Here is a 26,409-nt window from a genome sequence, read left to right on the forward strand (position 1 = left end):
GCATATCATTGTCAAGGAATGCTGTGGCCTCTGGACCGTACCTTATTCTACAATTTCAAGCAACTTGCTTTCTGCATCAGAACTGCTTATTTCCGCTGCAAATCATCCATCTGCTCGTTGATTCCATTCTACTCTCTCCATTAGCACAGGCTGACATGTTTGGCATGTTCCACAACCCTGCAATTTGCACCATTTATGTTCCTTTTCCTTTTTGATTTGATTTTTGCATAATGATCATCAACTGCCCTCACTTCATACGCCGCATCTGTTCCCAGGATGAGACATTTCATACCAGGGCATCGGAAATGTCCTCGTTCTTTGGGGAACGGGGATTCCCCTCCGCCACCATAGATGAGGCTCACACCAGGGTCTCATCCATACCCCGTAACACTGCTCTCTCTCCCCATCCCCGCACACGCAACAAGGGCAGAGTCCCCCTGGTCCTCACCTTTCACCCCACCAGCCGGCAAATACAACACATAATCCTCCGCCATTTCCGCCACCTCCAACGTGACCCCACCACTCGCCACATCTTCCCATCTCCCCCCATGTCTGCCTTCCGCAAAGACCGCTCCCTCCGCAACTCCCTCGTCAATTCTTCCCTTCCCTCCCGCACCACCCCCTCCCCGGGCACTTTCCGTTGCAACCGCAAGAAATGCAACACCTGTCCCTTCACCTCCCCCCTCGACTCCATTCAAGGTCCCAAGCAGTCGTTCCAGGTGCGACAAAGGTTCACCTGTATCTCCTCCAACCTCATCTACTGCATCCGCTGCTCTAGATGTCAGCTGATTTACATCGGTGAGACCAAGCGTAGGTTGGGCGACCGTTTCGCCGAACACCTCCGCTCAGTCCACAATAACCTACCTGACCTCCCGGTGGCTCAGCACTTCAACTCCCCCTCCCATTCCCAATCCGACCTCTCTGTCCTGGGTCTCCTCCATTGCCAGAGTGAGCAACAGCGGAAATTGGAGGAACAGCACCTCATATTCCGTCTGGGGTCCTTGCGTCCTTATGGCATCAACGTTGAATTCCCCCAATTTGGCTAGCCTGTGCTGTCTCCTCCCCTTCCTTCACCCTCCAGCTGTCTCCTCCCACCCTCCCATCCGCCCGCCCTCGGGCTCCTCCTCCTCCTCCCTTTTCCTTCTTTCTTTCCCCACCCCCCATCAGTCTGAAGAAGGGTTTCGGCCCGAAACGTCGCCTATTTCCTTCGCTCCATAGATGCTGTTGCACCCGCTGAGTTTCCCCAGCAATTTTGTGTACCTTCGATATTCCAGCATCTGCAGTTCCCTTTTGAACAACCTGATAACCTCAATGACTTATCCCCATAGCCTTGTTCCCACAGAGATTATCCCTTTAACTTATTTGTTGCTCTTCAACTTTCTCTGTAACTTAAAATAATTTTTTTTCCTCTTTCGCAGATTTGATAAAGGGTCTTTGATCTGAAACGTTAATTATTCCTCTTTCCTGTCTGAATCTGTCTGGCCTGCTGGAGTGTTTCCAGCAATTTCTGTTTTCTATTTCAGATATCTAACTTCTGCAAGGTTTTTTATGTTCTGACTTCACGATTCTGTGGATGCCCTGGGTACCATGTAAACAAGGTTTTGTACACCGATTGCAGTTTAAGCGAGTGCACCAATTCCCATTTCTTCCAATCCCACATTTACATGATTTCCACCTTCAGGTCACTAATGGTCTTCCATTTTGGATATTTATTTCAATCCCCCCCCCCCCCCCCCTACACGTGTGGTTTTGATCTTGGCCCCTTTGTAGGTTCTGTTATAGGTGGCAATAGGATTGTTAAACCCTTTCACATGCCTGCTTGTTTTCTTATGCCTCAACCCTAACACCTATCTTGCACATTCCTTGTCTTTCTTTGTCTTTCTTTGGCATCTTCTCTACACTTTTATCCCTCCGTATTTCACTGTCACATCCTACCTGGCCTTGCCCTACAGTGGGCATTTTGTTAAACTTATCCTGTGCTCTGATGCCCACATCTGTGCATTTCTGCTAAAGTTATAGTTCTTTAAGGAACCTTGGTTTAATAAGTTTCAGTATCTCATGTCTAATGGTCAGTCATTGCATCTCGGCTTGCGCAGGTGAAATGAGCTATTGCGCTATGAGTTAAAAATTAACTGTCAGATTCCAACATTTGCCATCTTATTCACCACATTATGCCTTAGAGATGTATTCTCAATATTACACACGAGAGGAAACTTTTCAACATACAAATTGCTGCACAGCAGAACACACAGTTCTTCAAAGACAGCTTCCAGCAGTGTTTAACCTAATGCGCTAAGACTTTGTACATTGAGTATGCCATGGGAATTATGGCCAGGCCTGCTTCTTGAACTGCAGGTCACCTTACTGTGCATTTTACATAAATGAATCAACTTATCATGATGTTAATGCTGACAGAACACCAACATTATGACAAGTAGTGTAATTTATTTAGCTTCACCAAAACACCTCTGAAAGGTATCACTTTGGTTGTCCAGTACCTTGTTTTGCACTCATTGAAGCAAATAACAAGATGATCTTTTTAAGATGTGGCATGCATGAGTGTGGAACTGGATACTGGGCAACCTTCCATATTCTCTTTGAATATTGCCTAGAAACCTTATGTCGTTTCCCATGATTAAATTGTATTGATGTTTCTGGTTGCAGTTTTATTTGATTTAAAGAGACTATTTTAAGTTCTGGTTGGCTCTAGATGTAGCACAATTGTGACCAGATTTTAGTTTTGAAGTTTAACATTTGTTTTCCAATTAGAAAACTCGCTCTCAAATATCATCCAGACAAAAATCCAGACAACCCTGATGCATCAGAAAAGTTTAAAGAAATAAACAATGCCAATGCTATTCTGAACGATGACAATAAGAAACGCATCTATGATGAGTATGGCTCATTTGGACTATATGTGGCTGAGCAGTTTGGAGAGGAGAGTGTCAAATACTACTTTTTGATGAACAAATGTTGGTTTAAGGTTGGTTAATGTTCTTAATGTTTTATGTTTATATTAGAAAACCATCGATCTCTCGTCCTATGGTGGTTATAGATTTCTTCATTCATCACTGTCAACCAATTTCTTTGTCGTTATTTCCATCATTCCCTTTACTCCCCATATCTGCGGAAGGATGTGACAGCGTTGGAGAGGATCTAGAGGAGATTTACGAGAATGATTGAGTTAACATATGATGAGCATTTGATGGCACTGGGCCTGTATTTGCTGGAATTTAGAAGGATGAGAGGGACCTCATTGATACTTACTGAATATTGAAAGTCATGGATGGAGTGGATTTGCAGAGGATGTTTCCACTGGTGGGAGAGGCTAGGACCAGAGGCCATAGCCTCAAAATAAAAGGACGTACCTTTTATAAAGGAGACGAGGAGGAACTTCTTTAGTTAGAGGGTGGGAATCTGTGGAATTCATTGCCATAGACGGCTATGGAGGTCGTCATTGGGTATTTTAAGACGCAGATTGACATATTCTTAATTTGTAAGTGTGTTGGGTTATGGTAATAAGGCAGGAGAGTGGGGTTGAGAAGGAAAGATAGATCAGCCATGATTGAATGGTGGAGTAGACTTAATGGGCCGAATGGCCTAGGTATGCTCCTATAAATTATGATCTCCCCCAATCCCTTGCTAGGTTTTTGAGTCGGATTTGGAATGTTTCCATCCTATTCTGAGGGTATTCAGTAGTTTTATCCACTCCGCCTCGGGCGCTGAGAGAGGTCTTCTGCCTTAAGTGGTCAAGCCTCGTGCCTAGTCATTCAGCTAATCTGCCTCATAATATAGATGATGATATGGCTACCAATAGGCTTTATTACTTAGTCATTGTTATTGGCTATAAATATTTTGATCCACATCTTATCATTTGACATTTTCATTGTTGATACGCTCCTTGCGATGCTCCGGGGAACTTAATTTGTTCATTTGTTGACTATGATATTTGATTGCTGATATTTGATCTATTTTTAATGCTGCCTCCTGTACAATGCCCTTGCCTACAATTGTTCGTGTGTTATTCCCTGCCAGTTCCCATTCCAAACTTTCATCTTTTCTTCACTTCCTAGGCCCCCATTGGCTCATCTTTACTATGGACGTCCAGTCCCTTTTTCACCTTCATTCCCCACTAGGAAGGTCTCTGAGCCCTCCGGTTCTTCCTTAAACAGAGACCCAGTTAGTTCCACAACACTAATGCTCTCTTCTGTCTTTCGGAATTTGTCCTCGCCCTCAATCACTTCTCTTTTGATTCCTCGCAAAAGCGTGTAATCATTAACACTCGTGTGGACCTTAGCTGTGCCTGCCTTTTTGTTGGTTATGTTCAACAATCCTCGTTCTGAATGCACACTGGCACCATCACTTGCCTCTTGCTCCCCTACATTGATGACTGCATCAGGCTGCCTCCTGCACCATGCAGAACTTGTGATTTCATCATCTTTACTAACTTCCAGCCTACCATCAAATTTACCGGGACTATCATTGACACCTCTCTACCCTTTCTCAACCACTGTCTCCATCACAGGATGTAGACTATCAACTGATGTCTACTATAAACCCATTCTGGGAGTTATCTGGACAACACCTCCTCCAACCCTGCCCCTTGCAAAGACTCAATCCCCGACTCTCAATTTCTCCTACCTTGCTGCGCCTGCTCTCAGTATGAGGCTTTCTTCTCTAGGACATCCGAGGCCTTTCCTTTCTTTTGTAAAGGTGATTTTTTTTCCTTTCCTACCCCCACCACTGCTGTTTCAGATAAATCTCTGTGCCCTTTAGTTCTATGCCCACTCCCTCTCTCCCTCCATCCCTCCAGAAGGAACAAGGATAGAGTTCCCCTGTTACTTTCACCCCACAGGCATTTGCATCCAACGCATCATTTTCTAACTTTCGCCACCTTCAATGTGATCCTACATCACATTTTCCCATCCCTAACCCTTTCTGCTTTCCATACAGACCACTCCCTGGTTCACTCATTCCACCCCCACCCCCTCCCCTGGGTACATTCCCCTGCATCTGCGGGTGATATAACATATACCTACACTTCCTCCCTCCCTTCCAGCCAGGGACTCCAGTAGCCCTTCCAGGTGAGACAGAGGTTCACATGCGCTACCTCTAAATTGATCTACTGCATTCATTGCTCCTGATTTGGCCTCCTTTACATCAGCGAGACCAAGCAAAGACTAGACGACTATTACAATGAGCAATTGCGCTCAGTCCGCCAAGGCATGCAGGATCTCCCAGTTGTTAACCATTTTAACTCCCCTTCTCATTACCGCACTGACTTAATTGTCCTGGGCTACCTCCATATTCAGAGTGGGGCCAAACACAAACTGAAGGAACTACACCTCCTATTCCGCTAGCATAACATTGTATTCTCCCGTGTTAGGTAACTGCTAGCCAATAAACAGCCCACTTTTTGCTCCCCCCCTCTCTCGACCGTGTGTCCCACCTGCATATGCACCCATTTCTTCCTTTTCTTTTCTCTTTTTGTGCACATTATATTTTCTATGTATAATACTATGTGTCCTGCTTTGAAGAATATAACAGGAGATTTGGAAGATCAGCAATGTTCGTTTTCCAGCGATTGGCCTATATTTAGTACACAACAATATCCAATAAAACAAGGGTTCCCAACCTGGGGTAAATTTACCCCCAGGGGGTACATTTTGCCTACCCAGGGGGTAAATGTGTTGATTCTGGATTTGTAAATTTTTTCTCATTGACTGACTGTGTTTGGTTCTGGTATCCGTTATCTGTTCATCATTAGTTGTTCATAAATAAGTGAACTAACATTGTTATGTGCTATTAAAGTTGCCGGGGTAAACGGGACGAAAAAGGTTGGGAACCTCTGCAATGAAAGTTGAAGGAAAAATCGATAGATAATAGGTTACATTTCAAGTCAAAATATTGGAGGTTTGATTGGAGTATGAAAATGGGTGTGAAATAAGTATTTAAAGAGCTACTAGGGTTGAGAAAACTCGTGTCTCTAACGTTACAATATATTTTAACCTGCAGAAACCTATCCTTTATGAAGGTGCATGATTATATTCCCCTTGAAACAGGCTAGCTGCAAAATTGAAAATTAAACTGCAGATGCTGGAAACTTATAGCAAAAAATGCTGGAAATGCTTGGTCAGGCTGCATTTGTGGGAAGGGAGACACTAAATATTTCAGGGTGAAGAGCTTTACTATAGGTCTCTGATCTGGAACATTAACTTTTTTTTAAAGAGTATTTACAATGAGCTTACAGCACTTTATACCCTGTTATAAATGTTATAGATTCTATGCTAAATGGCCTTTTACTATGTGACCCTGCAAATCACCAAATTTATTTCTAAGTTGGATTTTCCAATGCTTAAAATGGTGATTCTTCAAGTGTTTAAATTATCTACTGCTAACGTTAAGAATATTGCGCCTTTTCCCTTTTTTTATGTTCAATTTGATTGTTTCTTGTTTTTAGCATATTATGAAATTGAAATGCTTTGATTCAAATTCATCTTTAAATTTTGTAGTGAGGCGTCTAATGTGAAAATGCCTTCTGCACTTTTTATCTGCATCTTGGTATTTAATTGAATGGCGTGGTCTAATGAGCTCATTTATGCAAGTAAATTGTATGTGGATTTTAACTAAGAATAAGATGATTTCCTTGGATTGCTGGATTTTTTTTCCTTTGTGTGGCAGGCTCTATTTATATGCTGTGGCCTACTCACTGGATGCTGCTGTTGCTGTTGTTGTTGCTTCTGTTGCGGAAAATGTAAACCATCAGGTGAAATGGAAGATTATGATATTATTAATCCTGAAGATTTGGAAGCACAGATTAAAGCAGAACACACTGGTGATGATGGTAAGTTAATACGGATGGAATCTATTTCAATTAACAGCCAAGAATATTTGTAAGCTATTAACTCGGTTGTGGTGATTTATGATGGAAATTACAGCAGTTAACTTTTGAAATTGGGTAAATTACTTTATTCAGAAGGACATGTTTTGTTGTATCAGAAATTATAGAGTAGTACTTTGTCACTTCCATGGTTGTCATGATGAACAATGGTCATTTTGCACGAAAACACTGCTGTATAGTTTAAATGGTACAGATGGTTTAGATCCATGGAATGTTTTTAATTTGCCTATACCTCATGTTGAGGTTTTTCAGTTTATATAATTAAATTCACAATTTGAAATTTAAGCTTAAAAATAGTTGAAGTTGTGCAGCGCAAGCCATAATGCATTTTGCTCCGATTGTGATTTGGTTTTTCACACAGAGTGGTGAATCTCTGGAATTCTCTGCCACAGAAGGTAGTTGAGGCCAGTTCATTGGCTATATTTAAGAGGGAGTTAGATGTTGCCCTTGTGGCTAAAGGTATCAGGGGGTATGGAGAGAAGGCAGGTACAGGATACTGAGTTGGATGATCAGCCATGATCATATTGAATGGCAGTGCAGGCTTGAAGGGCCAAATGGCCAACTCCTGCACCTATTTTCTATGTTTTCTATGTTTCTATGTAAGAGTGATGGTGAGAGATCACGGCAAGTTGGTTCCAGTTAGAATGAAGGGCAAGTCATGTAGGGCAAAGGAAACCTGGATGATGGGAGAAATTGAGGCTCTGATCGTGAAAAAGAAGCATGGGCTGGTCTTAGCAGCTGGGATCAGAAATCCCTGGAGGAGTTTAGGGGATTGAGGAGTATGCTTAAGAAGGAAATTGGGACGCAGAAAGGGGGCAAGAGAGAGCTCCTTGAGAGTCCAAAGAGACTTTGAGTATCTTAAGGGGAAGAAGGGAACTAGAGAAAGAATAGAACCCCGCAGAAACCAAAATGGTCGTCTGTGTGGAGCCACAGAAGATGGGCAAAGTCTTCAATGAGTATTTCTTTGTTTTTACTGTGGAGAAAAACTTGAAGGCTAGGGAACTTGAGACACTTAAAGGAGATGTCTTGAGGACAGACTTTGTTACGGTTGTGAAGGTGCTCGACTTCCTAAAGTGTAAGAGGGTAGATATATCTCCTGGACCTGATCAGATATATCCAGCAATGCTGTGAGAAGCTGAAGAAGAAATTGGGGTAGCCCTAACAGAGATATGAATCATCATTAGACACGTCTCAAATACTGTGTGACTGGAGGGTGGCTAATGTTGGGGGTCTATTCGAGAGGGGCTACAAGGAAAAGTCACAGAACTCTCGACCAGTGAGCCTAACCTACGCGACAGATAAGTTACTGGAGAGGATTCTGAGGGATAAGATATATATGCATTAATATAGATGGGTTGATTAGGGATAGTCACGATGGTTTTATACATGGTTGATTGCCTGATGAATGTGATTAAAAAAATAAAAAAAAATAACATAAGGTTGACGTGGGCAAAGCTGTAAAGGCTGCGTAAATGGACTTCAGCAAGGCTTTTTAAAGTAAATCGTGGGAACCTATGGGAGGTTAGATTACAGGATCTAGGGAGAACTAGCGAGATACATATTTGGCTTCATGGAAAGAAGCTGAGGGTGGTAATGGAAGGCTTTTTTTGAACAAGAGGCTTGTGCCTGGTGGTGTGCCTCAGGGATTGGTGTAGGTCTGTTGCTGCTTGTGGTTTGTATCAATTATTTTGATGAGAAGCAACTCAGCATGATTAGTAAGATGACACTGAAATAGGTGGTATCAAAGACAGCGAAGATGGTTATTGAAAATTACAGCAAGATCTTGATCAACTGGGCAAGTGGCCTGGGAATGACCAATGAATTTTAATGCAAATAAGCATGTGGTGTTCCATTTTGGGATGTGAAACCAGGGCAGGACCTATACAGTAAATGGAGAGAATTGTAGACCAGAAGGATCTCGGAGTACAGTCACATATTTTCCTGAAAGTGGTGCCACAGGTAGATTGGGTGGTAAAGACGTCTTTTGATACTAAGCCCTTCATCATTCAAGGTATATTGAGTGTAGACATTGGGACATTATTTTACACTTGTACAAACTTTGTTTTGGCCCTGTTTGGAATATAGTGTTCTATTTTGGTCATCCTTCTATGGCAGGAATGTTAATAAGCTGGAAAGAGCAGGGAAAAGTTTTTTGATTAATATTTTGATTGTGAACTAAATGTTACGGTGCACTGAATTGCCCTCAGACCAGGGCATTAACTAAGCTAATCTACTGGTAAAGTGTAAGAGCAAAAGTCCTGGTTAGAACTGCAATCTTCAAAGTTTAGGCAATTCATTATTTCAATATCCATTCATATTAAACATGTTCATCATGAAGTTCTAAACTGACCTTAAAAAGAGACTTCTTAAAAACTCTGTAGCAGATCAGTAAGGGTACCAATGATAGGTAGACACAAAATGATGGAGTATCTCAGTGGTCGTGCAGCATCTCTGGAGAAAATGGATCGTTTACTTTTTGGGTCGGGATCCTTCTTCAGACTGATTGTAATAATTCTGCACTCAAATTGGAGCAACAGCACCTCATATTTTGCTTGAGTAGCTTACTACCCAGCGGAATGAATGTTGAATTCTCCAATTTTAGGTAACTTCTACAAATACCTCCCACTCCCCTCCCTCTTGCTCCCTCTTACCCCGTTCCTCCTCCACTAAAAGTCAGTTAACCTGTTCCACAGATTGCAACAATGTATCCCTCTTGGGCTCACAACTGTTTCTTGCCAACAGTCAGCCTATCAAGGAACCTCCTTGCCTGAGGTAATCTGTTTCCGCCCCAATAAACGAGTTCGGTATTCCGAAAAATGCAAGGAATCATGGGATTTGTCAAAGGTCATTCGCCATAAAGAAAAAGTGAACTGTCTGTGTATAAAAGTGAACTAGACTGTGTATAAATTTTTATCTTTATTCATAATTTCTGTGTAAAATTATATTTAATCTGAGGAACGGGGTGCCAGGTAGCGGGAGAGCGGGGTGAAACAGCGGAAGAGAGAGGGGGAAGATGCAAGTGGGAGATGGGAGAACGTGCCCACAGATCCGCGCCTCATCCGCAGCCAGGATCGAACCCGGGTCTCCGACACCGCAAGCAATGCCAAACCGCCACTGGACCGCCCGCCTCCCCTCCCCCAAGTGTCCCATCCCCGCCTGGGGGACGTCCGGGGAAAATCCGAACCGATGGGACGGCGGTGGCCCCAAGCCCACAGCCAGCGGGGGGAAGAAGCCGCAACTCCAGCTCACTAGGTACCCACTCCGCGACAGGCCGGGGGCCGCCAGTCGCACCCCCTGCCCCACCCAGCAGCCGCCCGCGGAAGTCGAGCACCAGCCATCAATGGGGATACACACAAAGCGCTGCAACAACTCTGCTGGACATGCACCATTCCTGGAGAAAAGGAATGGGTGATGTTTCGGGTCGAGACCCTTCTCCAGAGACGTTGTCTGACTCGCTGAGCTACCGCAGCACCCCGTGTGCATCCCCGCCAGTCACTTGCGCTCGGCTCCCCCCCCCCCCTCCCCGCGCCGGCGCCAGCTGCAAGCCCGAGCCGGCGCCCTGCCAGCCTAGGGCCACCCCGGACATTGACAGGATACCCGGGAGGGAACGGGGATGGCCCAGCTGCAACTCAACAGCGCCCACAGCGCCAGAGACCCGGGCCCGACCACGACCATGGACCCTGACCCCGCGTAGCAGCATGATCCCGCTCACTCACTGAAGCATAAAAATGACAAAATCGGTGTAGCTTTGTACAAAGGAACAATAAATACAACTAATTCATAGTTTGAAAGCAGTATTTTCTTACCTAGAAGAATCAAAGTTGGAAAATACGGATGAAACGAAGTTTCAGCTGCTCAGCTACCAACAATGTTTATGGCGAGTGACCTATGACCTGGGCATGCGCAGTCGGAATACCGAACTCGCTTATTTGTCCTGTGTTTTGTTTTCTTCTTTGCTTCCAATTTCCCCCACCTCACTCTTCCTATAGCAATCAGTCTGAAGGGTCCTGACCCAAAATGTCACCTATCCATTATCTCCAGAGAAGGTACCTGAAACTATTTCCACTGCATCCGCAGGAGATGTAACACCTGTCCCTATACCCCCTTCCTCGACTCCATCCAGTCATCCCGAGAGTCCAATCAGGTGAGGCAAAGGTTCATGCACCTCCTCCAATCTCATCTACTTTATCCGCTATTCTATGTGTGGATTCCTATATATCAGCGAGCCCAAGCGCAGACTGAATGATTGTTTCACTGAACACTTTGCTCAGTCTGCCTTGGCCTACATTATCTCCTGGTTGCCAAACAATAACACCTCTTCCCATTCTAGCTTTTTCTGTCTATCTTCGGTATGAATATTAATTTCTCTAACTTCACAATAGATGTATTGTCGTAACCCTTGCATTCCCCCTCTCAGTCCCTCCCCCATCCTAGTCATCCTACTAGTTTCACTGCCGCCCTGCTTAGTTACACTGTGTGTATCCACTCGTTATCGCCTATACAGCCAGCCATGGACCATTGTGGACTGCATTTCCTTGATCATCTGGCTGGCTTTGAATTGGTCCTTGCATACCTTTCATTTGTTCTTTGTATCTTTTCATATCTCTAGTTTCCCTCTCCCCCTGGCTCTCAGGCTGAAGAAGTGTCTTGACCCGAAAGGTCACATATTCCTTTTTTCCCCGATACGCTGCCTGACCAGCAGAGTTACTCCACCATTTTGTGTCTATGGTACAAACCAGCATGTGCAGTTCCTTTTTATTACAACATAAACTTATTCTAGTAAAAAAAAAATTGGCATCTTGGAATAAGCTAGTAAATGAAAGTTAGCATTGATTTGTTTAAGGCAATTTATAAATTTGATAGCTTATTGATATAAAAAGATTTTGTTGCTGTGAGAATATGTGTTTATGGTTCTTGGAAAAATGTTTGCAATTATCAGGTATTCATAACTTATGCCTTACCAGCTAAATGGATGGCGGTAGGATAAGTACAAAGAAAACATACAACATAGAAAATTACAGCACAGGGATAGGCCTTTTGGCCTATTGCGGCAGCATACAATACAATACAATACGGTTTATTTGTCACATTGCACAAAAAGTGCAAGTGAAATGGATATGTCAGCAGCGATACAATGATAAAGAACACACACAAAAACACAATAAAAATTTAACATAAACATCCACCACAGCATTCATCACTGTGGTGGAAGGCACACAATTTGGCCAGTCCTCCTCCATTTCCCCCCGTGGTCAGGACCTCAACCCTCCGCAGCCACCGCTGCGGGCGTCCAGATGGTAAGGACAAGGTACGAGTCAAGGTAAGTCCAGAGTCGGCTCTTCCCCACCGGAGACCGCGGCTTTAAGTTGGTGTAGGCCGCAGGCCGGCGGCCGAAGATTTAAAGTTCCCTCCACGCCGCAGCCAGAAGCACCGCAGACTGCAGGGCCGGCGGTCGAAGCTCCCCTCCAGGGGTGATGTTAAGTCCATACCGCGCCCGCGGTGGAAGCTTCTTCTTCCCCCGGGTCCCCCCCGAGGGATCCCGGGCTATAGACGCCGCGCCAGCTGGAGCTGTGCAGACCACGGCTTCAGGCTGCCGGCTGCTGCGAGCCAACGAAACGGAGTGCTCCCCTCCAGCGAGCCCCAGTGAGGGCTCGCCTGCTCCGCGCTGACAGTCCACGCTGCACCCGCCGCCGGAGCCCCGACCAATTGATCAATCTAACAGGTGAAGAAGGTTTGATTGACAGATAATAGTCAGGCGGGGGAGGGAAGAGTGGAGATAGCAACAGAAATTGAAAGGTGATGTGGAGAATGAACACACTTCCCACATATCACCTTCTAGCCTCTGTCCTCTCTCCACCCTTCCCTTTCTACCTTATCTGTAATCTGCAGTCAACCACCCTCACTGGTCTCCACATATAACTTGCTAGCTCTTGCCCTACTCCACCCTCCACCTTTTTATACTGACTACTTCCCCCCTACTCTTTCAGTTTTGATGAAGGGAACAAACCATAAATGTCCTGACCCGTTGAGTTCCTCCAGCAGCTGTGTTTTAGCTTCAGTTTCCAGAATCTGCACATTCTTGTGCCATCAATTGGAACTGTGGTAGTCAGTTCAAACTGAAGTTAGTCCCAGATTGCAGCTCATGCAAAGTTGGAATGAAGAAGTCTGAGACTTGGACATTCTTACATTCATTGGTGGTACATCCTCGTACACTTTGGCATATCAAATACTATTTCAGATTTCTCATGATGATTATTTAAGTATTCTGCATTTTCGCAGTCTTATTTGAATGACCTAAAGCTTGGCAGAACCTGCTTGTGATGATCATTGTTGATGCATGTTTTATAATGGTGGTCATCTGAAAACAGTGCCATACTTTGTCGAAGGTGAGCAGTAAATGTAGATATATCGGTAAAACTTTCAGGAATTTATTTTCTTGGAAGTTCGTTTCCAAGGGTACATTCATGACTTGTTTCTTTGTTAAACATTGGATTGATATACAGTTGTTTTATCAATAATTAAATAATTTAAAATGCATTGATTAACAGAAGTAGGTGCAATTTTCTGAGATTGTGTTTTTTTTAAATTCTTTAGGGGTAAACGTTGTTAACACTCAACCAGAAGCAAGTTCGCCATTAGAAAATGCAAATAAAGAACGGCAGGTGAGAGAGAATTTGAAGGTTTTTCACTATGAATGTCCTAGAGCTTGCAAGCTAATGAATACTGCATAGGTCCTAACAGTACTTTAAAAATTGTATCATTTGCCTTCAACCTATTAATCATTTTGTGACAGATGCAGCATTTCAGTGTTATTCTCAAAAATCTGTTTGTACATTGGTAATGTCGTTTATCAAGAATGCATTAGATCCCTCAAATGCCAAGAGTGCATATTTCCTTGACCTCCAATCAGAAATTGTCCGGGTTTTCTTTTATAGATTTCAGACTAAACTTGCTATGTAACATTTTTGCTATTTTCTCTCAATGAAAATCAAAATAGTTCAGTTGATGTAATAGCAAGATGCCCTCTCACAGCACATTACTGCAATTATATTTCTTTAACTCATGACCATTTTCCTTTCCTTCAACTCAACTGGACCTTGTTTTAAGCAAACTCAAATCTTAAATTCAGATCTAGTAAAGTAAACTGTTTATTATATGCTGGTTATCTCTTTTACACCTGAAAGGGTTCAGGTGACGGTAAGACCTAAATATCCTCCACACCTGGAGGGATCAAACACTGAGGTGATGTGGATAGAGCTAAAAAAAATTGCTGCAATACCTCTAATGGGATTGTACTAAAGGTGTCCCAATAAGCGAGTTTAGTATCTTGATAAACGCAAGGAATCATAGGATTTGTAAAAGGTAATTTGGGATTTAAAAAAATGCGAACGCAGTGCTGTATAAACTGTGTATGAATTGTTAACTTTTATACCAAGGAATTAATCTATAATTCTGTCAACTCAATTGGTTCCTTTGTCTGTATCTCCTCCAACCTCATCTACTGCATCCGCTGCTCTAGATGTCAGCTGATTTACATCGGGGAGACCAAGCGTAGGTTGGGCGATCGTTTCGCCGAACACCTCCGCTCAGTCCGCAATAACCTACCTGAACTCCCGGTGGCTCAGCACTTCAACTCCCCCTCCCATTCCCAATCCGACCTCTCTGTCCTGGGTCTCCTCCATTGCCAGAGTGAGCAACAGCGGAAATTGGAGGAACAGCACCTCATATTCCGTCTGGGGACCTTGCGTCCTTATGGCATTAACATTGAATTCTCCCAATTTTGCTAGCCCTTGCTGTCTCCTCCCTTTCCTTAACCCTCTAGCTGTCTCCTCCCACCCTCCCATCCGCCCGCCCTCGGGCTCCTCCTCCTCCCCTTTTCCTTCTTCCCCCCCCCACCCCCCATCAGTCTGAAGAAGGGTTTCGGCCCGAAACGTCGCTTATTTCCTTCGCTCCATAGATGCTGCTGCACCCGCTGAGTTTCCCCAGCAATTTTGTGTAGCTTCCTTTCTTGTTCTGCTGTTCACACACTACTTACACAGTCCCATTTCTACTTCAGTTCATTAATCTACAATTATGAAATATTCAAAAAGTTCAAGAATTTATTATTTTCATTTAATCCTTAATGTGTTTGCTACTGGAATAAGAAAATATTACTTGTGTTTGAAATATTTTCTTATCTTTATGCATAATTTATGTGTAAAAATATATTTAATCTGAGGCAGGCAGCGACTGTGTCAGTGCGATGTGGGCTGATGCTTTACCAACAGGTGATGTGAATGTACCGTTAAGGCAAATATTCATCCCCGAGGAAAACTAAGTACAGGGTTGGCCCTGTGAAGGAGTCGCCAATCCAATAGAAGACTTTTAACTGCAAAATGCCAGCCCTTTACTATTGGATAGATTGAGTGGAGGGTCTGTGTTGCTCCAAGTTTGCGGTAGTTGCGGTGTGTTTCCACCAGCCATCTCGCCTAGTGCGCGTTGGCCAGCACAGTTCGCCAGCCCTTGTTAGCAGAGGCTCTTTGTGTAGGTGTTACCCAAAGCCCAAAGGCTTTGTGGAGGTTCTGCGTTTGGATTGGGCACGCAGTGAGCTAGCGAGATGACTGTCAGATCAGATCAGCCCTGGTTGCCGAGTGGCCGAAGGGCAAATTTTAATGGGTAGTTATGAAACTGTTCCATCTGTGTGGCATCGCCAGCCCTCTCCCAGCTCTCTCTCTCCCAGATCCCCCACCCCAACTGTCGACAAAGTCTGACTGAGAAAATGCTCCCACTCATATTACGGGTTGGCTCCACGTTCGCCCACTCGCTGGGGCAGGCGGCACCTCCTTCAAAGTAGGCGAGAACAGGTCCAGGCAGCTGGGGAGCTGCGACCCACCCCTGAGTGAAGCCTCTAGTTTGGCTGTGGTTCAAATGACTGCAAATTCTCATAATTATCACCGCCCGGTCACCCGGACCCGGCTCCCAACTGTGTGTCCTGACAGACTGGAACCAACCCCAGAGGTTAAAGCGACAGCATCTTTATTTAAGCCAACCCACCTCGAAAGTTTAATCAGCCTGTTCGAATCCAATCTGAACTTTCCAACCTACCCCCCACACAGCACATTCTCCTTGTTCCCTTTAATACAGGAAAGTTGTTTACTTAGGATTGTAAGGACTGTCTCAAATTGGTTGACCACACATTTTGTAATTCATGTAAACCAATATCGAATTTGAATGGCTGTGACTCTGGCTAATGCCAGGGATTTGATAATTGACAGGTTGGTTCCAGGCATTCTTGCGTTTTCAAGGCTGGTGCTGTATTGAGTCAGCTTAAATAGATACAATTGTGGATTTGTGCAGCCTGCTGTAGCCTACTGCTGACATATTTGACGGATTAATCTATACATAACTAATACTCTGATCTGGTCACCTTCCGGTTTGCGCGGTGTTTCTATTTGCGCAAAAATGGTACACGTTAGCGCTACGATTTTTTGCCAGGTCACCAACTGTTCCACTGTGCTGCGAGTGCACCAAGTTTCGTTGCGATCGGTTTAATGTAATAAACGTTAGCGAGGTTTAAAAATCTTAAAAACCACGCGTGTGCAGATTGACCTCTTCTCCAGCCAGTCAGCGCTGCGCGGATTAGTCTCTTCTGTCACTCCTCGGGACGGTCCGACCCTTCCTGTGCCACTGCGTCTTTACTGGAGCCGAGGATGGCCGGCGGAGGTCTCCAACCGGACACAATTTTCGGAGGGACCGGAGTCAGCCCGGCCCGGAGTCGACCCGGCCCTGCCCGGAGACATAGATGTCGCCGATGTCGCCAAACGGAAAGTGGAGACTCTGATCCCAGCAGAGCAGAACTACCAGCTAGTTTATTTATAAATCTCATTGAAATGAATACACAGTTCCGTACACACACAATAACTCAGCTGGCGAGAATGTTTATCCCAAATGACCTATGACCTGGGCATGCGCAGTTGTAATACCGAACTCGCTTATTGGCAGATAAAGGAAGAGGGAAGTAGACAGATTAGGGAAAAATGCAAAAGAAACAGGGTTGTTGCAGTGGAAGACTTCAACTTCGCAATGTTGACTGGTACTTAGTGCAAAAGGCTTAAACGGGGATAATTTGTTAGGGATATCCAAGAGGTTTTCCTGGAACAGTATTTGGATAGTCCAACTCGAAAAGGGACCATGCTGACATTGTACTGGGAAACGACAATCTTTATGTTTAGAGATAGAGCGGCGAAACAGACCCTTCGGCCCACCGAGTCCACGGTGACCAAACTGTTCACTAGCTCTATCCTACACACTAGGGACAATTTACAGAAGTCAATTAACATACAACCCTGCAACATCTTTGGAATGTGGAAGGAAACCAGAGCACCCAGAGAAAACCCACATGGTCACAGGGAGAACGTACAAAATACATACGGATAGCACCCGTAAGCAGGATCGAACATGGGTCCTGGCACTGTAAGGCAGCAACTCTATCACTGCAACACTGTGCTGTACTTCCATTTATTTTTAAGTAGAAGATTATTGTGGGAACAGTGATCATAATTACATTAGGTTTAAGATGGTTATGAATAAGGATAAGCTGGACCTTTGGGGAAGGTACTAAATTGGGATAAGGCAGATTACAGCTTTATTAGGTAAGAGCTAGAGAGTGTAATTTGGGTGCATTGTTATTGGGTAAGTTCACATCTGACATTTAAAGGCCAGCTGATCAGACTTCAGGGCTGACATGTTGAAGTAAGGAGGAAGGGCATGGATGGCAAGGTAATAATGGAACCTTGCATGACCAAAGAGGTGGTAAATTTGGTCAAAATAAGAAGGAATCCTATGTAAGGTATCAAAAGATGAAATCAGACGGGGCTTTTAAGGAATACTAGACTTAGTGGGACCTGTTGGGACACGGGAGGCCTGGTCCCCCAATGCAACCCATTCCCCAATGCAATATTCCACCATGGTGTGGGGGAGAGGGGGGCGGTGTGGGGGAGAGGGGGGCTGTGTGGGGGAGAGGGGGGCGGTGTGGGGGAGAGGGGGGCGGTGTGGGGGAGGGGTGTGGTGTGGGGCGGGGGGGGTTGTGGGGGAGGGGGGTTGGGGGTGGTGAGGTGTGGGTGGGGGTGTGGGGGGGGCGTGTGGCTGGGGTGTGTGCGGTTGTCGTGGGGGTTGTTTTGTGTGTGTTTGTGGCTTGGTGTGGGTGGCTTGTGTTTCTGGTTCTGTTTGTGGTGCGGCTTTTGGAGGGCCTTTGTCTTGCCCGTAGCCCGATCAACCCTCCCCCCCGCCGCACCATCACAGCACCTCCGACTTCACACAGCAGCTTACTCGACCACACTGCGGAATACCCCCCGACTCCCACTGGCGTAATACCCCCGACTCCACATGCGGATTAACCCCACCGACTCCACACTGCGGATTACCCGACTCCACACTGGGATTACTCGACTTCACACTGCGGATTCACCCGACTCTCCACACTCGCGGATTACTCCCTGTAATGCTGACTCATCACCCTCAGTGATCAGCCCAGCCACTGTTGTGTGGTCTGCAAATTTAATAATTTTGTTCGCGTTGTGGGATGGTATACAGTCATAGGTATAGAGAGCGTAGAGGAGGGGCTCAACACACAGCCTTGTGGAGCCCCTGTGCTCATTCACAGAATTGTAGAGTGGTGGGGCCCCATCCTGACTGACTGCGGCCGGTCCGTTAGGAAGTCCTTTATTCAAAGGCAGATGTTGTGTTCGAAGCCTAGGTCGGAAGGCTTGGAGACCAGTCTGCTGGGTAATGATTGTATTAAATGGCATATAGAAAGGGTGACATTTTATTGATAAATATTCCAAGTCTGAAGAGCAGTGGTTATCAATGACCTTTACATTTGATTGTATTAATCAACAAACAGCAGCCGTGCGTATGCTCCCCTTGTTCTAGATGGAGCAATACAGTATGGAGGACAATGGCTCTTGGCTCTGAGTGCGTATTGGTGTGGATCCAGTGTGGATGGGAGAGCAGCCTTGATGTGCTTAAGGACCAGTCTCTCCAGGCACTTCATGGTTATTGGTGTTTGTGCGACAGGCCTGCAGTCGTTGAGGCAGAGTATGGCTTCGGAATTGGCACTATTTTAGATGTTTTTAGACATGTGTGGACAGTGCACTGTGCCCGGGATAGATTAAAAATGTTTGTGAACACGTCAACTAACTCAGCAGCGCAGTCTCTGAGAACCCGGCCTGGAACTCCGTCCGGACCAGCTGCTTTCCGTATGTTGACATTACGGTGCGTGTGACATCGGCAGTCTGTATGATGAGTCTCATGGTGGCCAAAGAAGTGGTTGCGCTGCTCTACCAGTGAGGCACTTCTGCTGGTGGATGTGGTGGTGTTGTTGTTATTGTAATTGGTGATGTGTCGTATACCTTGCCATACACGACGAGGATCTGAGTTGTCAAAGTGGCTCTCAATTCTTTGCTAAAGCTGTTATAGTATTAGCATCTGGTGGTATGTACACAGCTGTGATTATGGCAACCGTGTATTCTCGTGGCATATAGAAAGGGAGTCATTTTATTGATAAATATTCGAAGTCCGAAGAGCAATGGTGATCTATGACCTTTACATTTGTGCACCAGTTGTTGTTTGTATATACACAAAGTCCTCCTTCCCGGCTCTTACCGGAGTCTGTTCCTATCGTAGCGGTGAGCTGCACAGCCTGCTAGCCTGAAAGCCTCCTACGAGATCATTGGGATGAGCCACATTTCCGTAATTATCATAACGCAGCAGTCCTGTATGTAGTTCTGCCAAAATGTGATAAGTTCCAGCTCTTCCATCTTGTTGGCAAGTGATCTTGCCTTCGTGATGAAAAGACTTGGCAGTGGAGGTTTGCGTGGGTCTTTTCCTAGCCTAGCATGGATGATTTCCAGTCTGTTGGGATCATTTTCTTGGCTGCCGCCATACCAAGCATCAGTGCTTGTTGTTCTTCAGACGTGAAGTACAAAGCAGTCTCTGAGCATCCAAAAAGTGCCAGTTCTGGATCGGGGAATATCTTTTCCATAGACCCCTGCGAACCACTTAAATATTTCAGACCAGTATCTTTGTATATGAGGACAGAGCCAGAAAATATGTGTTAATGAACCATCTGCACCTTTGCATTTGTCACATAATGGAGAAATAGATGGATAGATTCGATGTAATTTGGTCTCTGAGTAATGGAGTCTATCGATGACTTTAAACGAAATCAGTTTATACCTGACATTGAACGAACAAGTTTGGATTCTGGTCAAACCTTAATTCCAAATGTCGTCAGACACCTCGAAATTCAGCTCAGTAGACCAGTCTTCTTTCAGATGGTTAGTGGATACAGAGGTGGTGAATAGACGCACAAAGCGAGATATTAGATGTTTGGAGTCAGGAGGAAGCTGCAGCAGCTCGTAGAGTGGGCAACTGTCAGGCATGGTTTGAAAATTTGGAATTTGGTCTTTAACGTAGTGCCTAATTTGGAGATAGCGAAAAAAATGAGCGTTGGAAAGGGCCAAATGAAATGGAACTGAGTGAAATCCAGGTTAGCCGCGAAGTGGTGTTAGGTAAATTGAATGGATTAAAGGCCGATAAATCCCCAGGGCCAGATAGGCTGCATCCCAGAGTACTTAAGGAAGTAGCCCCAGAAAGAGTGGATGCATTAGTGATAATTTTTCAAAACTCTTTAGATTCTCGAGTAGGGAGAGAGAAAACGGGGAATTACAGACCAGTTAGTCTAACATCGGTAGTGGGGAAACTGCTAGTCAGTTATTAAAGATGGAATAGCAGCACATTTGGAAAGTGGTGAAATAATTGGACAAAGTCAGCATGGATTTATGAAAGGAAAATCATGTCTGACGAATCTTATAGAATTTTTCGAGGATGTAACTAGTAGAGTGGATAAGGGAGAACTAGTGGATGTGTTATATCTGGACTTTCAGAAGACTTTCGACAAGGTCCCACATAGTGGGGTACCACAAGGCTCAGTGCTGGGACCCCAGCTATTTACAATATATATTAATGATTTGGACGAGGGAATTGAATGCAACATCTCCAAGTTTGTGGATGACACGAAACTGGGGGGCGGTGTTAGCTGTGAGGAGGAGGCTAGGAGGCTGCAAGGTGACTTGGATAGGTTGGGTGAGTGGACAAATGCACGGCAGATGCAGTATAATGTGGATAAATGTGAGGTTATCCACTTTGGTGGCAAAAACAGGAAAGTAGACTATTATCTGAATGGTGGCCGATTAGGAAAAGGGGAGATGCAACAAGACCTGGGTGTCATGGTACACCAGTCATTGAAAGTAGGCATGCAGGTGCAGCAGGCAGTGAAGAAAGCGAATGGTGTGTTAGCATTCATAGCAAAAGGATTTGAGTATAGGAGCAGGGAGGTTCTACTGCAGTTGTACAGGGTCTTGGTGAGACCACACCTGGAGTATTGCGTACAGTTTTGGTCTCCTAATCTGAGGAAAGACATTCTTGCCATAGAGGGAGTACAAAGAAGGTTCCCCAGACTGATTCCTGGGATGGCAGGACTTTCATGTGAAGAAAGACTGGATAGACTCGGCTTGTACCCGCTAGAATTTAGAAGATTGAGGGGGGATCTTATAGAAACTTACAAAATTCTTAAGGGGCTGGACTGGCTAGATGCAGGAAGATTGTTCCCGATGTTGGGGAAGACCAGAACAAGGGGTCACAGTTTAAGGATAAGGGGGAAATCTTTTAGGACCGAGATGAGAAAAACATTTTTCACACAGAGAGTGGTGAATCTCTGGAATTCTCTGCCACAGAAGGTAGTTGTGGCCAGTTCATTGGCTATATTTAAGAGAGAGTTAGATGTGGCCGTTGTGGCTAAGGGGATCAGGGAGTATGGAGAGAAGGCAGGTACGGGCTACTGAGTTGGATGATCAGCCATGATCATATTGAATGGCAGTGCAGACTCGAAGGGCCGAATGGCCTACTCCTGCACCTATTTTCTATGTTAAATTTTGATTTCAGCTGATTAAACGAAGTAAACCTTTTGTCTATATATAAATCTCTGAGGGTCGCAAGGCCCTTGTCCCTCCAGACAGCAAACGCCCCATCCATCTGTGATGGCAAAAAGGACTGGTTGTGACATATGCGGGTGTAAATAGAGACATTTGACAATGTACTGAAACTTCTTATCTGATTTAAAATTCGAATAGAATTTCTCACCATCCAACTTGTGTGGGGATTCTGTTTTGGATAAAAGCAAAGTACAGAAGGAGGAATTTTTCACTGCTGTGCTTTCAATGTTTATCCACAAGGGAGCATTATTATTATTATTATTCAAAGGTTCATCTGGGAATCCCCATTGCCAGTAAATTAGAGCTCTTGCATTGGCTGCCCAATAGTAGTGCCTAAATATAGGAAGGCCCATGCCTCCCTCATTTTTTGGCTTATGAAGATGCGCCTTTGATATACGGTGGGCTTTATAGCCCCAAATAAATGGAAGGATAATGGAGTCCAGTTTTTTAAAGAATGATGAAGTAAGAAAAATTGGGAGATTTTGGAATAAATATAAAAATCTAGGAAGAGAAACCATCTTGATACCATTAATACGCCCCACTATAGACAGGGGTAAAATCCTCCACTTCTCTATGTTCAGTTTTAACTTTGTAATCATATCAGCGTAGTTGAGTTTAAATATAAGTTTGGGATTTAGGGGTATTTTGAGTCCTAGATATGTAAAATGGTCATATACTATCTTAAATGGTAGAGCCTCAAGGAAATCTGAATCTATACTGTCTGATAAAGGCATAAACTCGCTCTTACTCCAGTTGACTGTGTATCCGGAAAGCTTGCCAAATGATTTAATAAAATCTAACAAGGGAGGAACAGAGGCTTCTGGATAGGAGAGATATAATAATGTGTCATCGGCGTAAAGCCCCACACAAACTTTCCACGTTCCCCACCTTAATACCCCTGATGTTTGGGTGACTCCTGATACCTATTGCGAGGGGCTCCAGAACAATATCAAAGAGTAAGGGGGACAGAGGATCCCTCTGTCTGACCCCACGTTGTAAGTCAAAACATAGAGATTTATCATTATTAGTGAGGATGGATGTTGTCAGACAAAAATACACCATTTTGACCCACGCAATAAAGGAATCCCCAAACCCAAATCTTTTAATACATATAGGGCCACTCTATCTGGTCGAATGCTTTTTCGGCGTCTAAGGATAAGATGGCCGCTCTGGAATGCCCCCTTAAGTGTCACACTAAAGTGACGGGCAGAAAGTATCTCCAAAACGTCACCCATTCTCTCATTGAAATGCAATTTGATTGTTCCTGAGACATCCTATCCTTGTAGCTTTACTCAATATATATATTTTTTTCCCTCGTGTTCAGTCCATCTTCAGCCTGCTTATTTATTTTATACTCCATGGAATATTGCATTGAAAAAATTACTAATTTTGGTTTTTTTTTCATGCAGGCGTAAATGTTGACTTCATCATTCATCCAGTCTGAATCATTGGAATCTTAATCAACTCAGCTGTTATCAGACCAAAAATATGGCTGCAGGAGTGATAACTAGAAAAGGAGGATCCAGGATGTGTTTCAACTAAACATTTGAGGGTTCTGAAGACTAATTTTAATTGAATGTAACTGGGATGTAATGTAACTGAGATTATGATGGTTTCCTAAAGGATCTTCACATGCAACCGATGCATTTGTAAATTTTTGTACACTGTTTATGTTGGTAAATTCAACTACAGAGCAACTGAATCATTCTTATGGGAAATAACCTATTTTAAACAGACTCATTTCGCTTTTATTTTTTTTTAAGTAGTTAGGTCTTGAACAGAAATCATAACTTTATACTTCAATCCACTGATTCTGTAAGTGAATAGAAAAGGTAAGAATTTTCACGTTGCACTGATTTTGGACTTTATAATGAATAGCTGCTGGCAAAACACTGCTCAGTGTAAGACTTATGAACTGTAGTTTTGGCTGGAGTACACTTTTACTATGTTTACCACCAAAGTTTGTCTTGTTCAACGTGTATAAACAGTAGTTATATCAATTTTTATTTGGGAATAAAAGTGTGTCTTTAATATTTCTGATATTGAATTAAAAGTAATTTAATGTATAAGGGCATTTAAACATTTCGATAGGGAGCAGGTGTGTAATGTGCAGCAGCTATAATTGACCAGGTAGATGTTTTTGTTTAAAAGGCATAATTTATTAGAATTAAAGCCTAATGATTTTTTTTTACATTTTACGGGTTGCTGGCTCTGTCAAGCTGTATTCATCTTTAAAAAAGCATATATTTGGCCTCGTCGTACTGTTCAGCACAGCACTTTTATTAATGATTGAAATTTGTGCCAAATAGTTAATTAAGTGGATTCAGTTATCAGAAATGTCTGTGAAAAGTTAAGTTTGTATATTATAATCCCAAATCCCTGGGTACACATGTACAGTATCAGCTAAATTGAAAATGCAAGTTTGCCATTTGACTCCTATGTCTTATTAAAAAGGTAGTCTGACCAAAAATATTCTGTCACTTAAGTGTAGAAGATTAATGTTGACCTTCAGATTTACAATATATTTAGTTGTGAATCTCGTGCTGCTATTGTCAGGATTTGAATTTTCTGGAAGTCATTGTTTCACTTCCTTTACCATATTTCTAAATAGATTTTATGGTGAGATCATAAAATCTTAGACGTGCAGATTTCACCAGAAATAAAATTTGTTGGTTATGCATTAAGATTCTTTAACTAATGGTTCCCAATAAATGAGATAAAATGTAGTGCAAAAACGTTTCGCACTTTACAGTGTAATCCTTATAATCTGTTGAAAAGTCATCCATTGTTCATTTTTGTTTGGTGTGTCCAGTTCGTTTGCAATGTCGGGTCAATTTTAAAAACTCATTCACAAACACAAATGGTGAAAGTGAATTTCCATAATGCACCGTGGCTGCAACTGAGCGAGAACATTTGATTTAATGGACCACTGACACTAATGTGATTTTTTTTTTTTTTTTTTTTTAACTGACTTCATGCATACTTACGGCCAAATTTTACAGATGCCATATATATAAATATTACAATTGCACATTAATTGGATTGTTTAATTTTTCTATGGTGGTCATTCAAAAAGACAATAAAGCACTGGAATTTATGGTGTTTTAAAAATGTAGAGCATAAATTACATCCATAGCCTCAACCTTGCGTTCACTTTAGTTTTGTTAGAATTGGCGACTACTCTTCCATATGAAATTGGGATGTTCTTTTACCTGTAAAACTGGTTTTCTTTCCTCAATTTTGGTCTAAAGCAAACAAATCTTTATATTGCTTGTAGACTGATCATATTTTTTAATAGTTTCCGCAATTTAGTCTTGTTAAATGAGTTTTGAGCTGTCACTAGATTTAATCATATTGTGCATGCCAACTAAAATGTTTTTTACAAGCATTGTAAGAGATTAATCAATGTAAACAACATATTTGAAAAAGTGTCGGAATTGGCAACTATTTTTATTGATTTGGGTAAATGTAAATTGAATTTATGCTTCATTTATAATGCAATGACTGAATTTTTTTAATTGATCATTTTGTTGTGTTTAAACTTATTATTGTACCCAAAGGATCTGTGCACATATTTTAATGTATATGTTTACAGCTGTCAAAATTCAGCAATGAAAATAGTTTTATGTTAAGCTATTAACAGAACAAGCATCATTGAAAAAACTCTTAAAGTTGCAGTTTATTATTGTATCAAATTTTTGCAGTCACTAAAAAACAATTTAGTACCCATTTGAAAACATCACTGAATTAGTTTCAATTTAAAGTATTTAACATTGCAGAAAATTTAAACTTGAACAACAGATAAATCCAATTTATCTAAAGTCTTGATACATTTTAGAACTTCTGTTCCAATGTAGATACTGGAATGTCTTTCAAAATGTGCAACTTTATTTTGTATTCTAATCCATGGCATTTAAAATAAAATCTGGAGCTCCCACTCCTGCTTCTTAAGATGAAGATGGCCCAACAAATGATAATATGCCTGCATATCTTGTTACCTGATCTTCCTTTAAGCACCAAACAGTAGGCATATTTTAAATTTATGTGAATAACAAAAAAAAAGTTCTTATGTGTGGAATTGTCGAGTATGTTGGCCAATATAGCTTATCCTTAATTTTCCATTATGTTTTTCATCTTCTAGGATTTATGATTGTAAATTATGAAGCAGTTAAATAATTACATTTGATGGCTGTATTTTGGCAGATACTGGATGTGACAGATGTCTTGAGTAAAATCTAAGAAGGGGCCATTTAGCACCTTGAGTCAAGTCCGCTTTTCTGTTCTCTAACTCCATACATTCTTTTTCATTTTCCTTTAGGATTTAATCCTGGCCCATTTGTAATGTATGAAAACAAAGAATCATGTACTCTCTGACAGGGCTTATGTTTACTGCACATGTTCTCCACCATGGGTAAAATCTTCTGTGTTTTATTCTGCTTTAAAGATGGTTAAAACAGGTCAGTGTTTAGATGGTTA

At 43.0% G+C, this 26,409-nt stretch overlaps 1 protein-coding gene and 1 long non-coding RNA gene across 4 annotated transcripts in view; both read left to right on the forward strand.

Annotated features, from left to right (window-relative positions):
• dnajc5g (DnaJ heat shock protein family (Hsp40) member C5 gamma) overlaps positions 1 to 26,186 on the forward strand; it is a 40,826-nt gene extending 14,640 nt beyond the window's left edge. For 2 of the 3 annotated variants that reach the window (XM_033021390.1, XM_033021391.1), the window contains exons 3-6: positions 2,770 to 2,983; positions 6,682 to 6,844; positions 13,496 to 13,563; positions 23,343 to 26,186. In XM_033021390.1, coding sequence (XP_032877281.1) covers positions 2,770 to 2,983; positions 6,682 to 6,844; positions 13,496 to 13,563; positions 23,343 to 23,348 — 451 coding nt within the window. In that variant the 3' untranslated portion in view covers positions 23,349 to 26,186. The remainder of the gene's footprint in view (positions 1 to 2,769; positions 2,984 to 6,681; positions 6,845 to 13,495; positions 13,564 to 23,342) is intronic. The other variant, XM_033021392.1, reaches the window with a different exon arrangement.
• On the forward strand, positions 13,987 to 15,044 carry LOC116973388. Its single transcript, XR_004412049.1, has 2 exons — positions 13,987 to 14,368; positions 14,901 to 15,044. It is a non-coding gene; the product is annotated as an uncharacterized LOC116973388 (long non-coding RNA).
• Positions 26,187 to 26,409: the final 223 nt, after the last annotated feature.

Source organism: Amblyraja radiata, chromosome 5 (assembly GCF_010909765.2).
Source record: "Amblyraja radiata isolate CabotCenter1 chromosome 5, sAmbRad1.1.pri, whole genome shotgun sequence".
NCBI lineage: Eukaryota > Metazoa > Chordata > Chondrichthyes > Rajiformes > Rajidae > Amblyraja > Amblyraja radiata.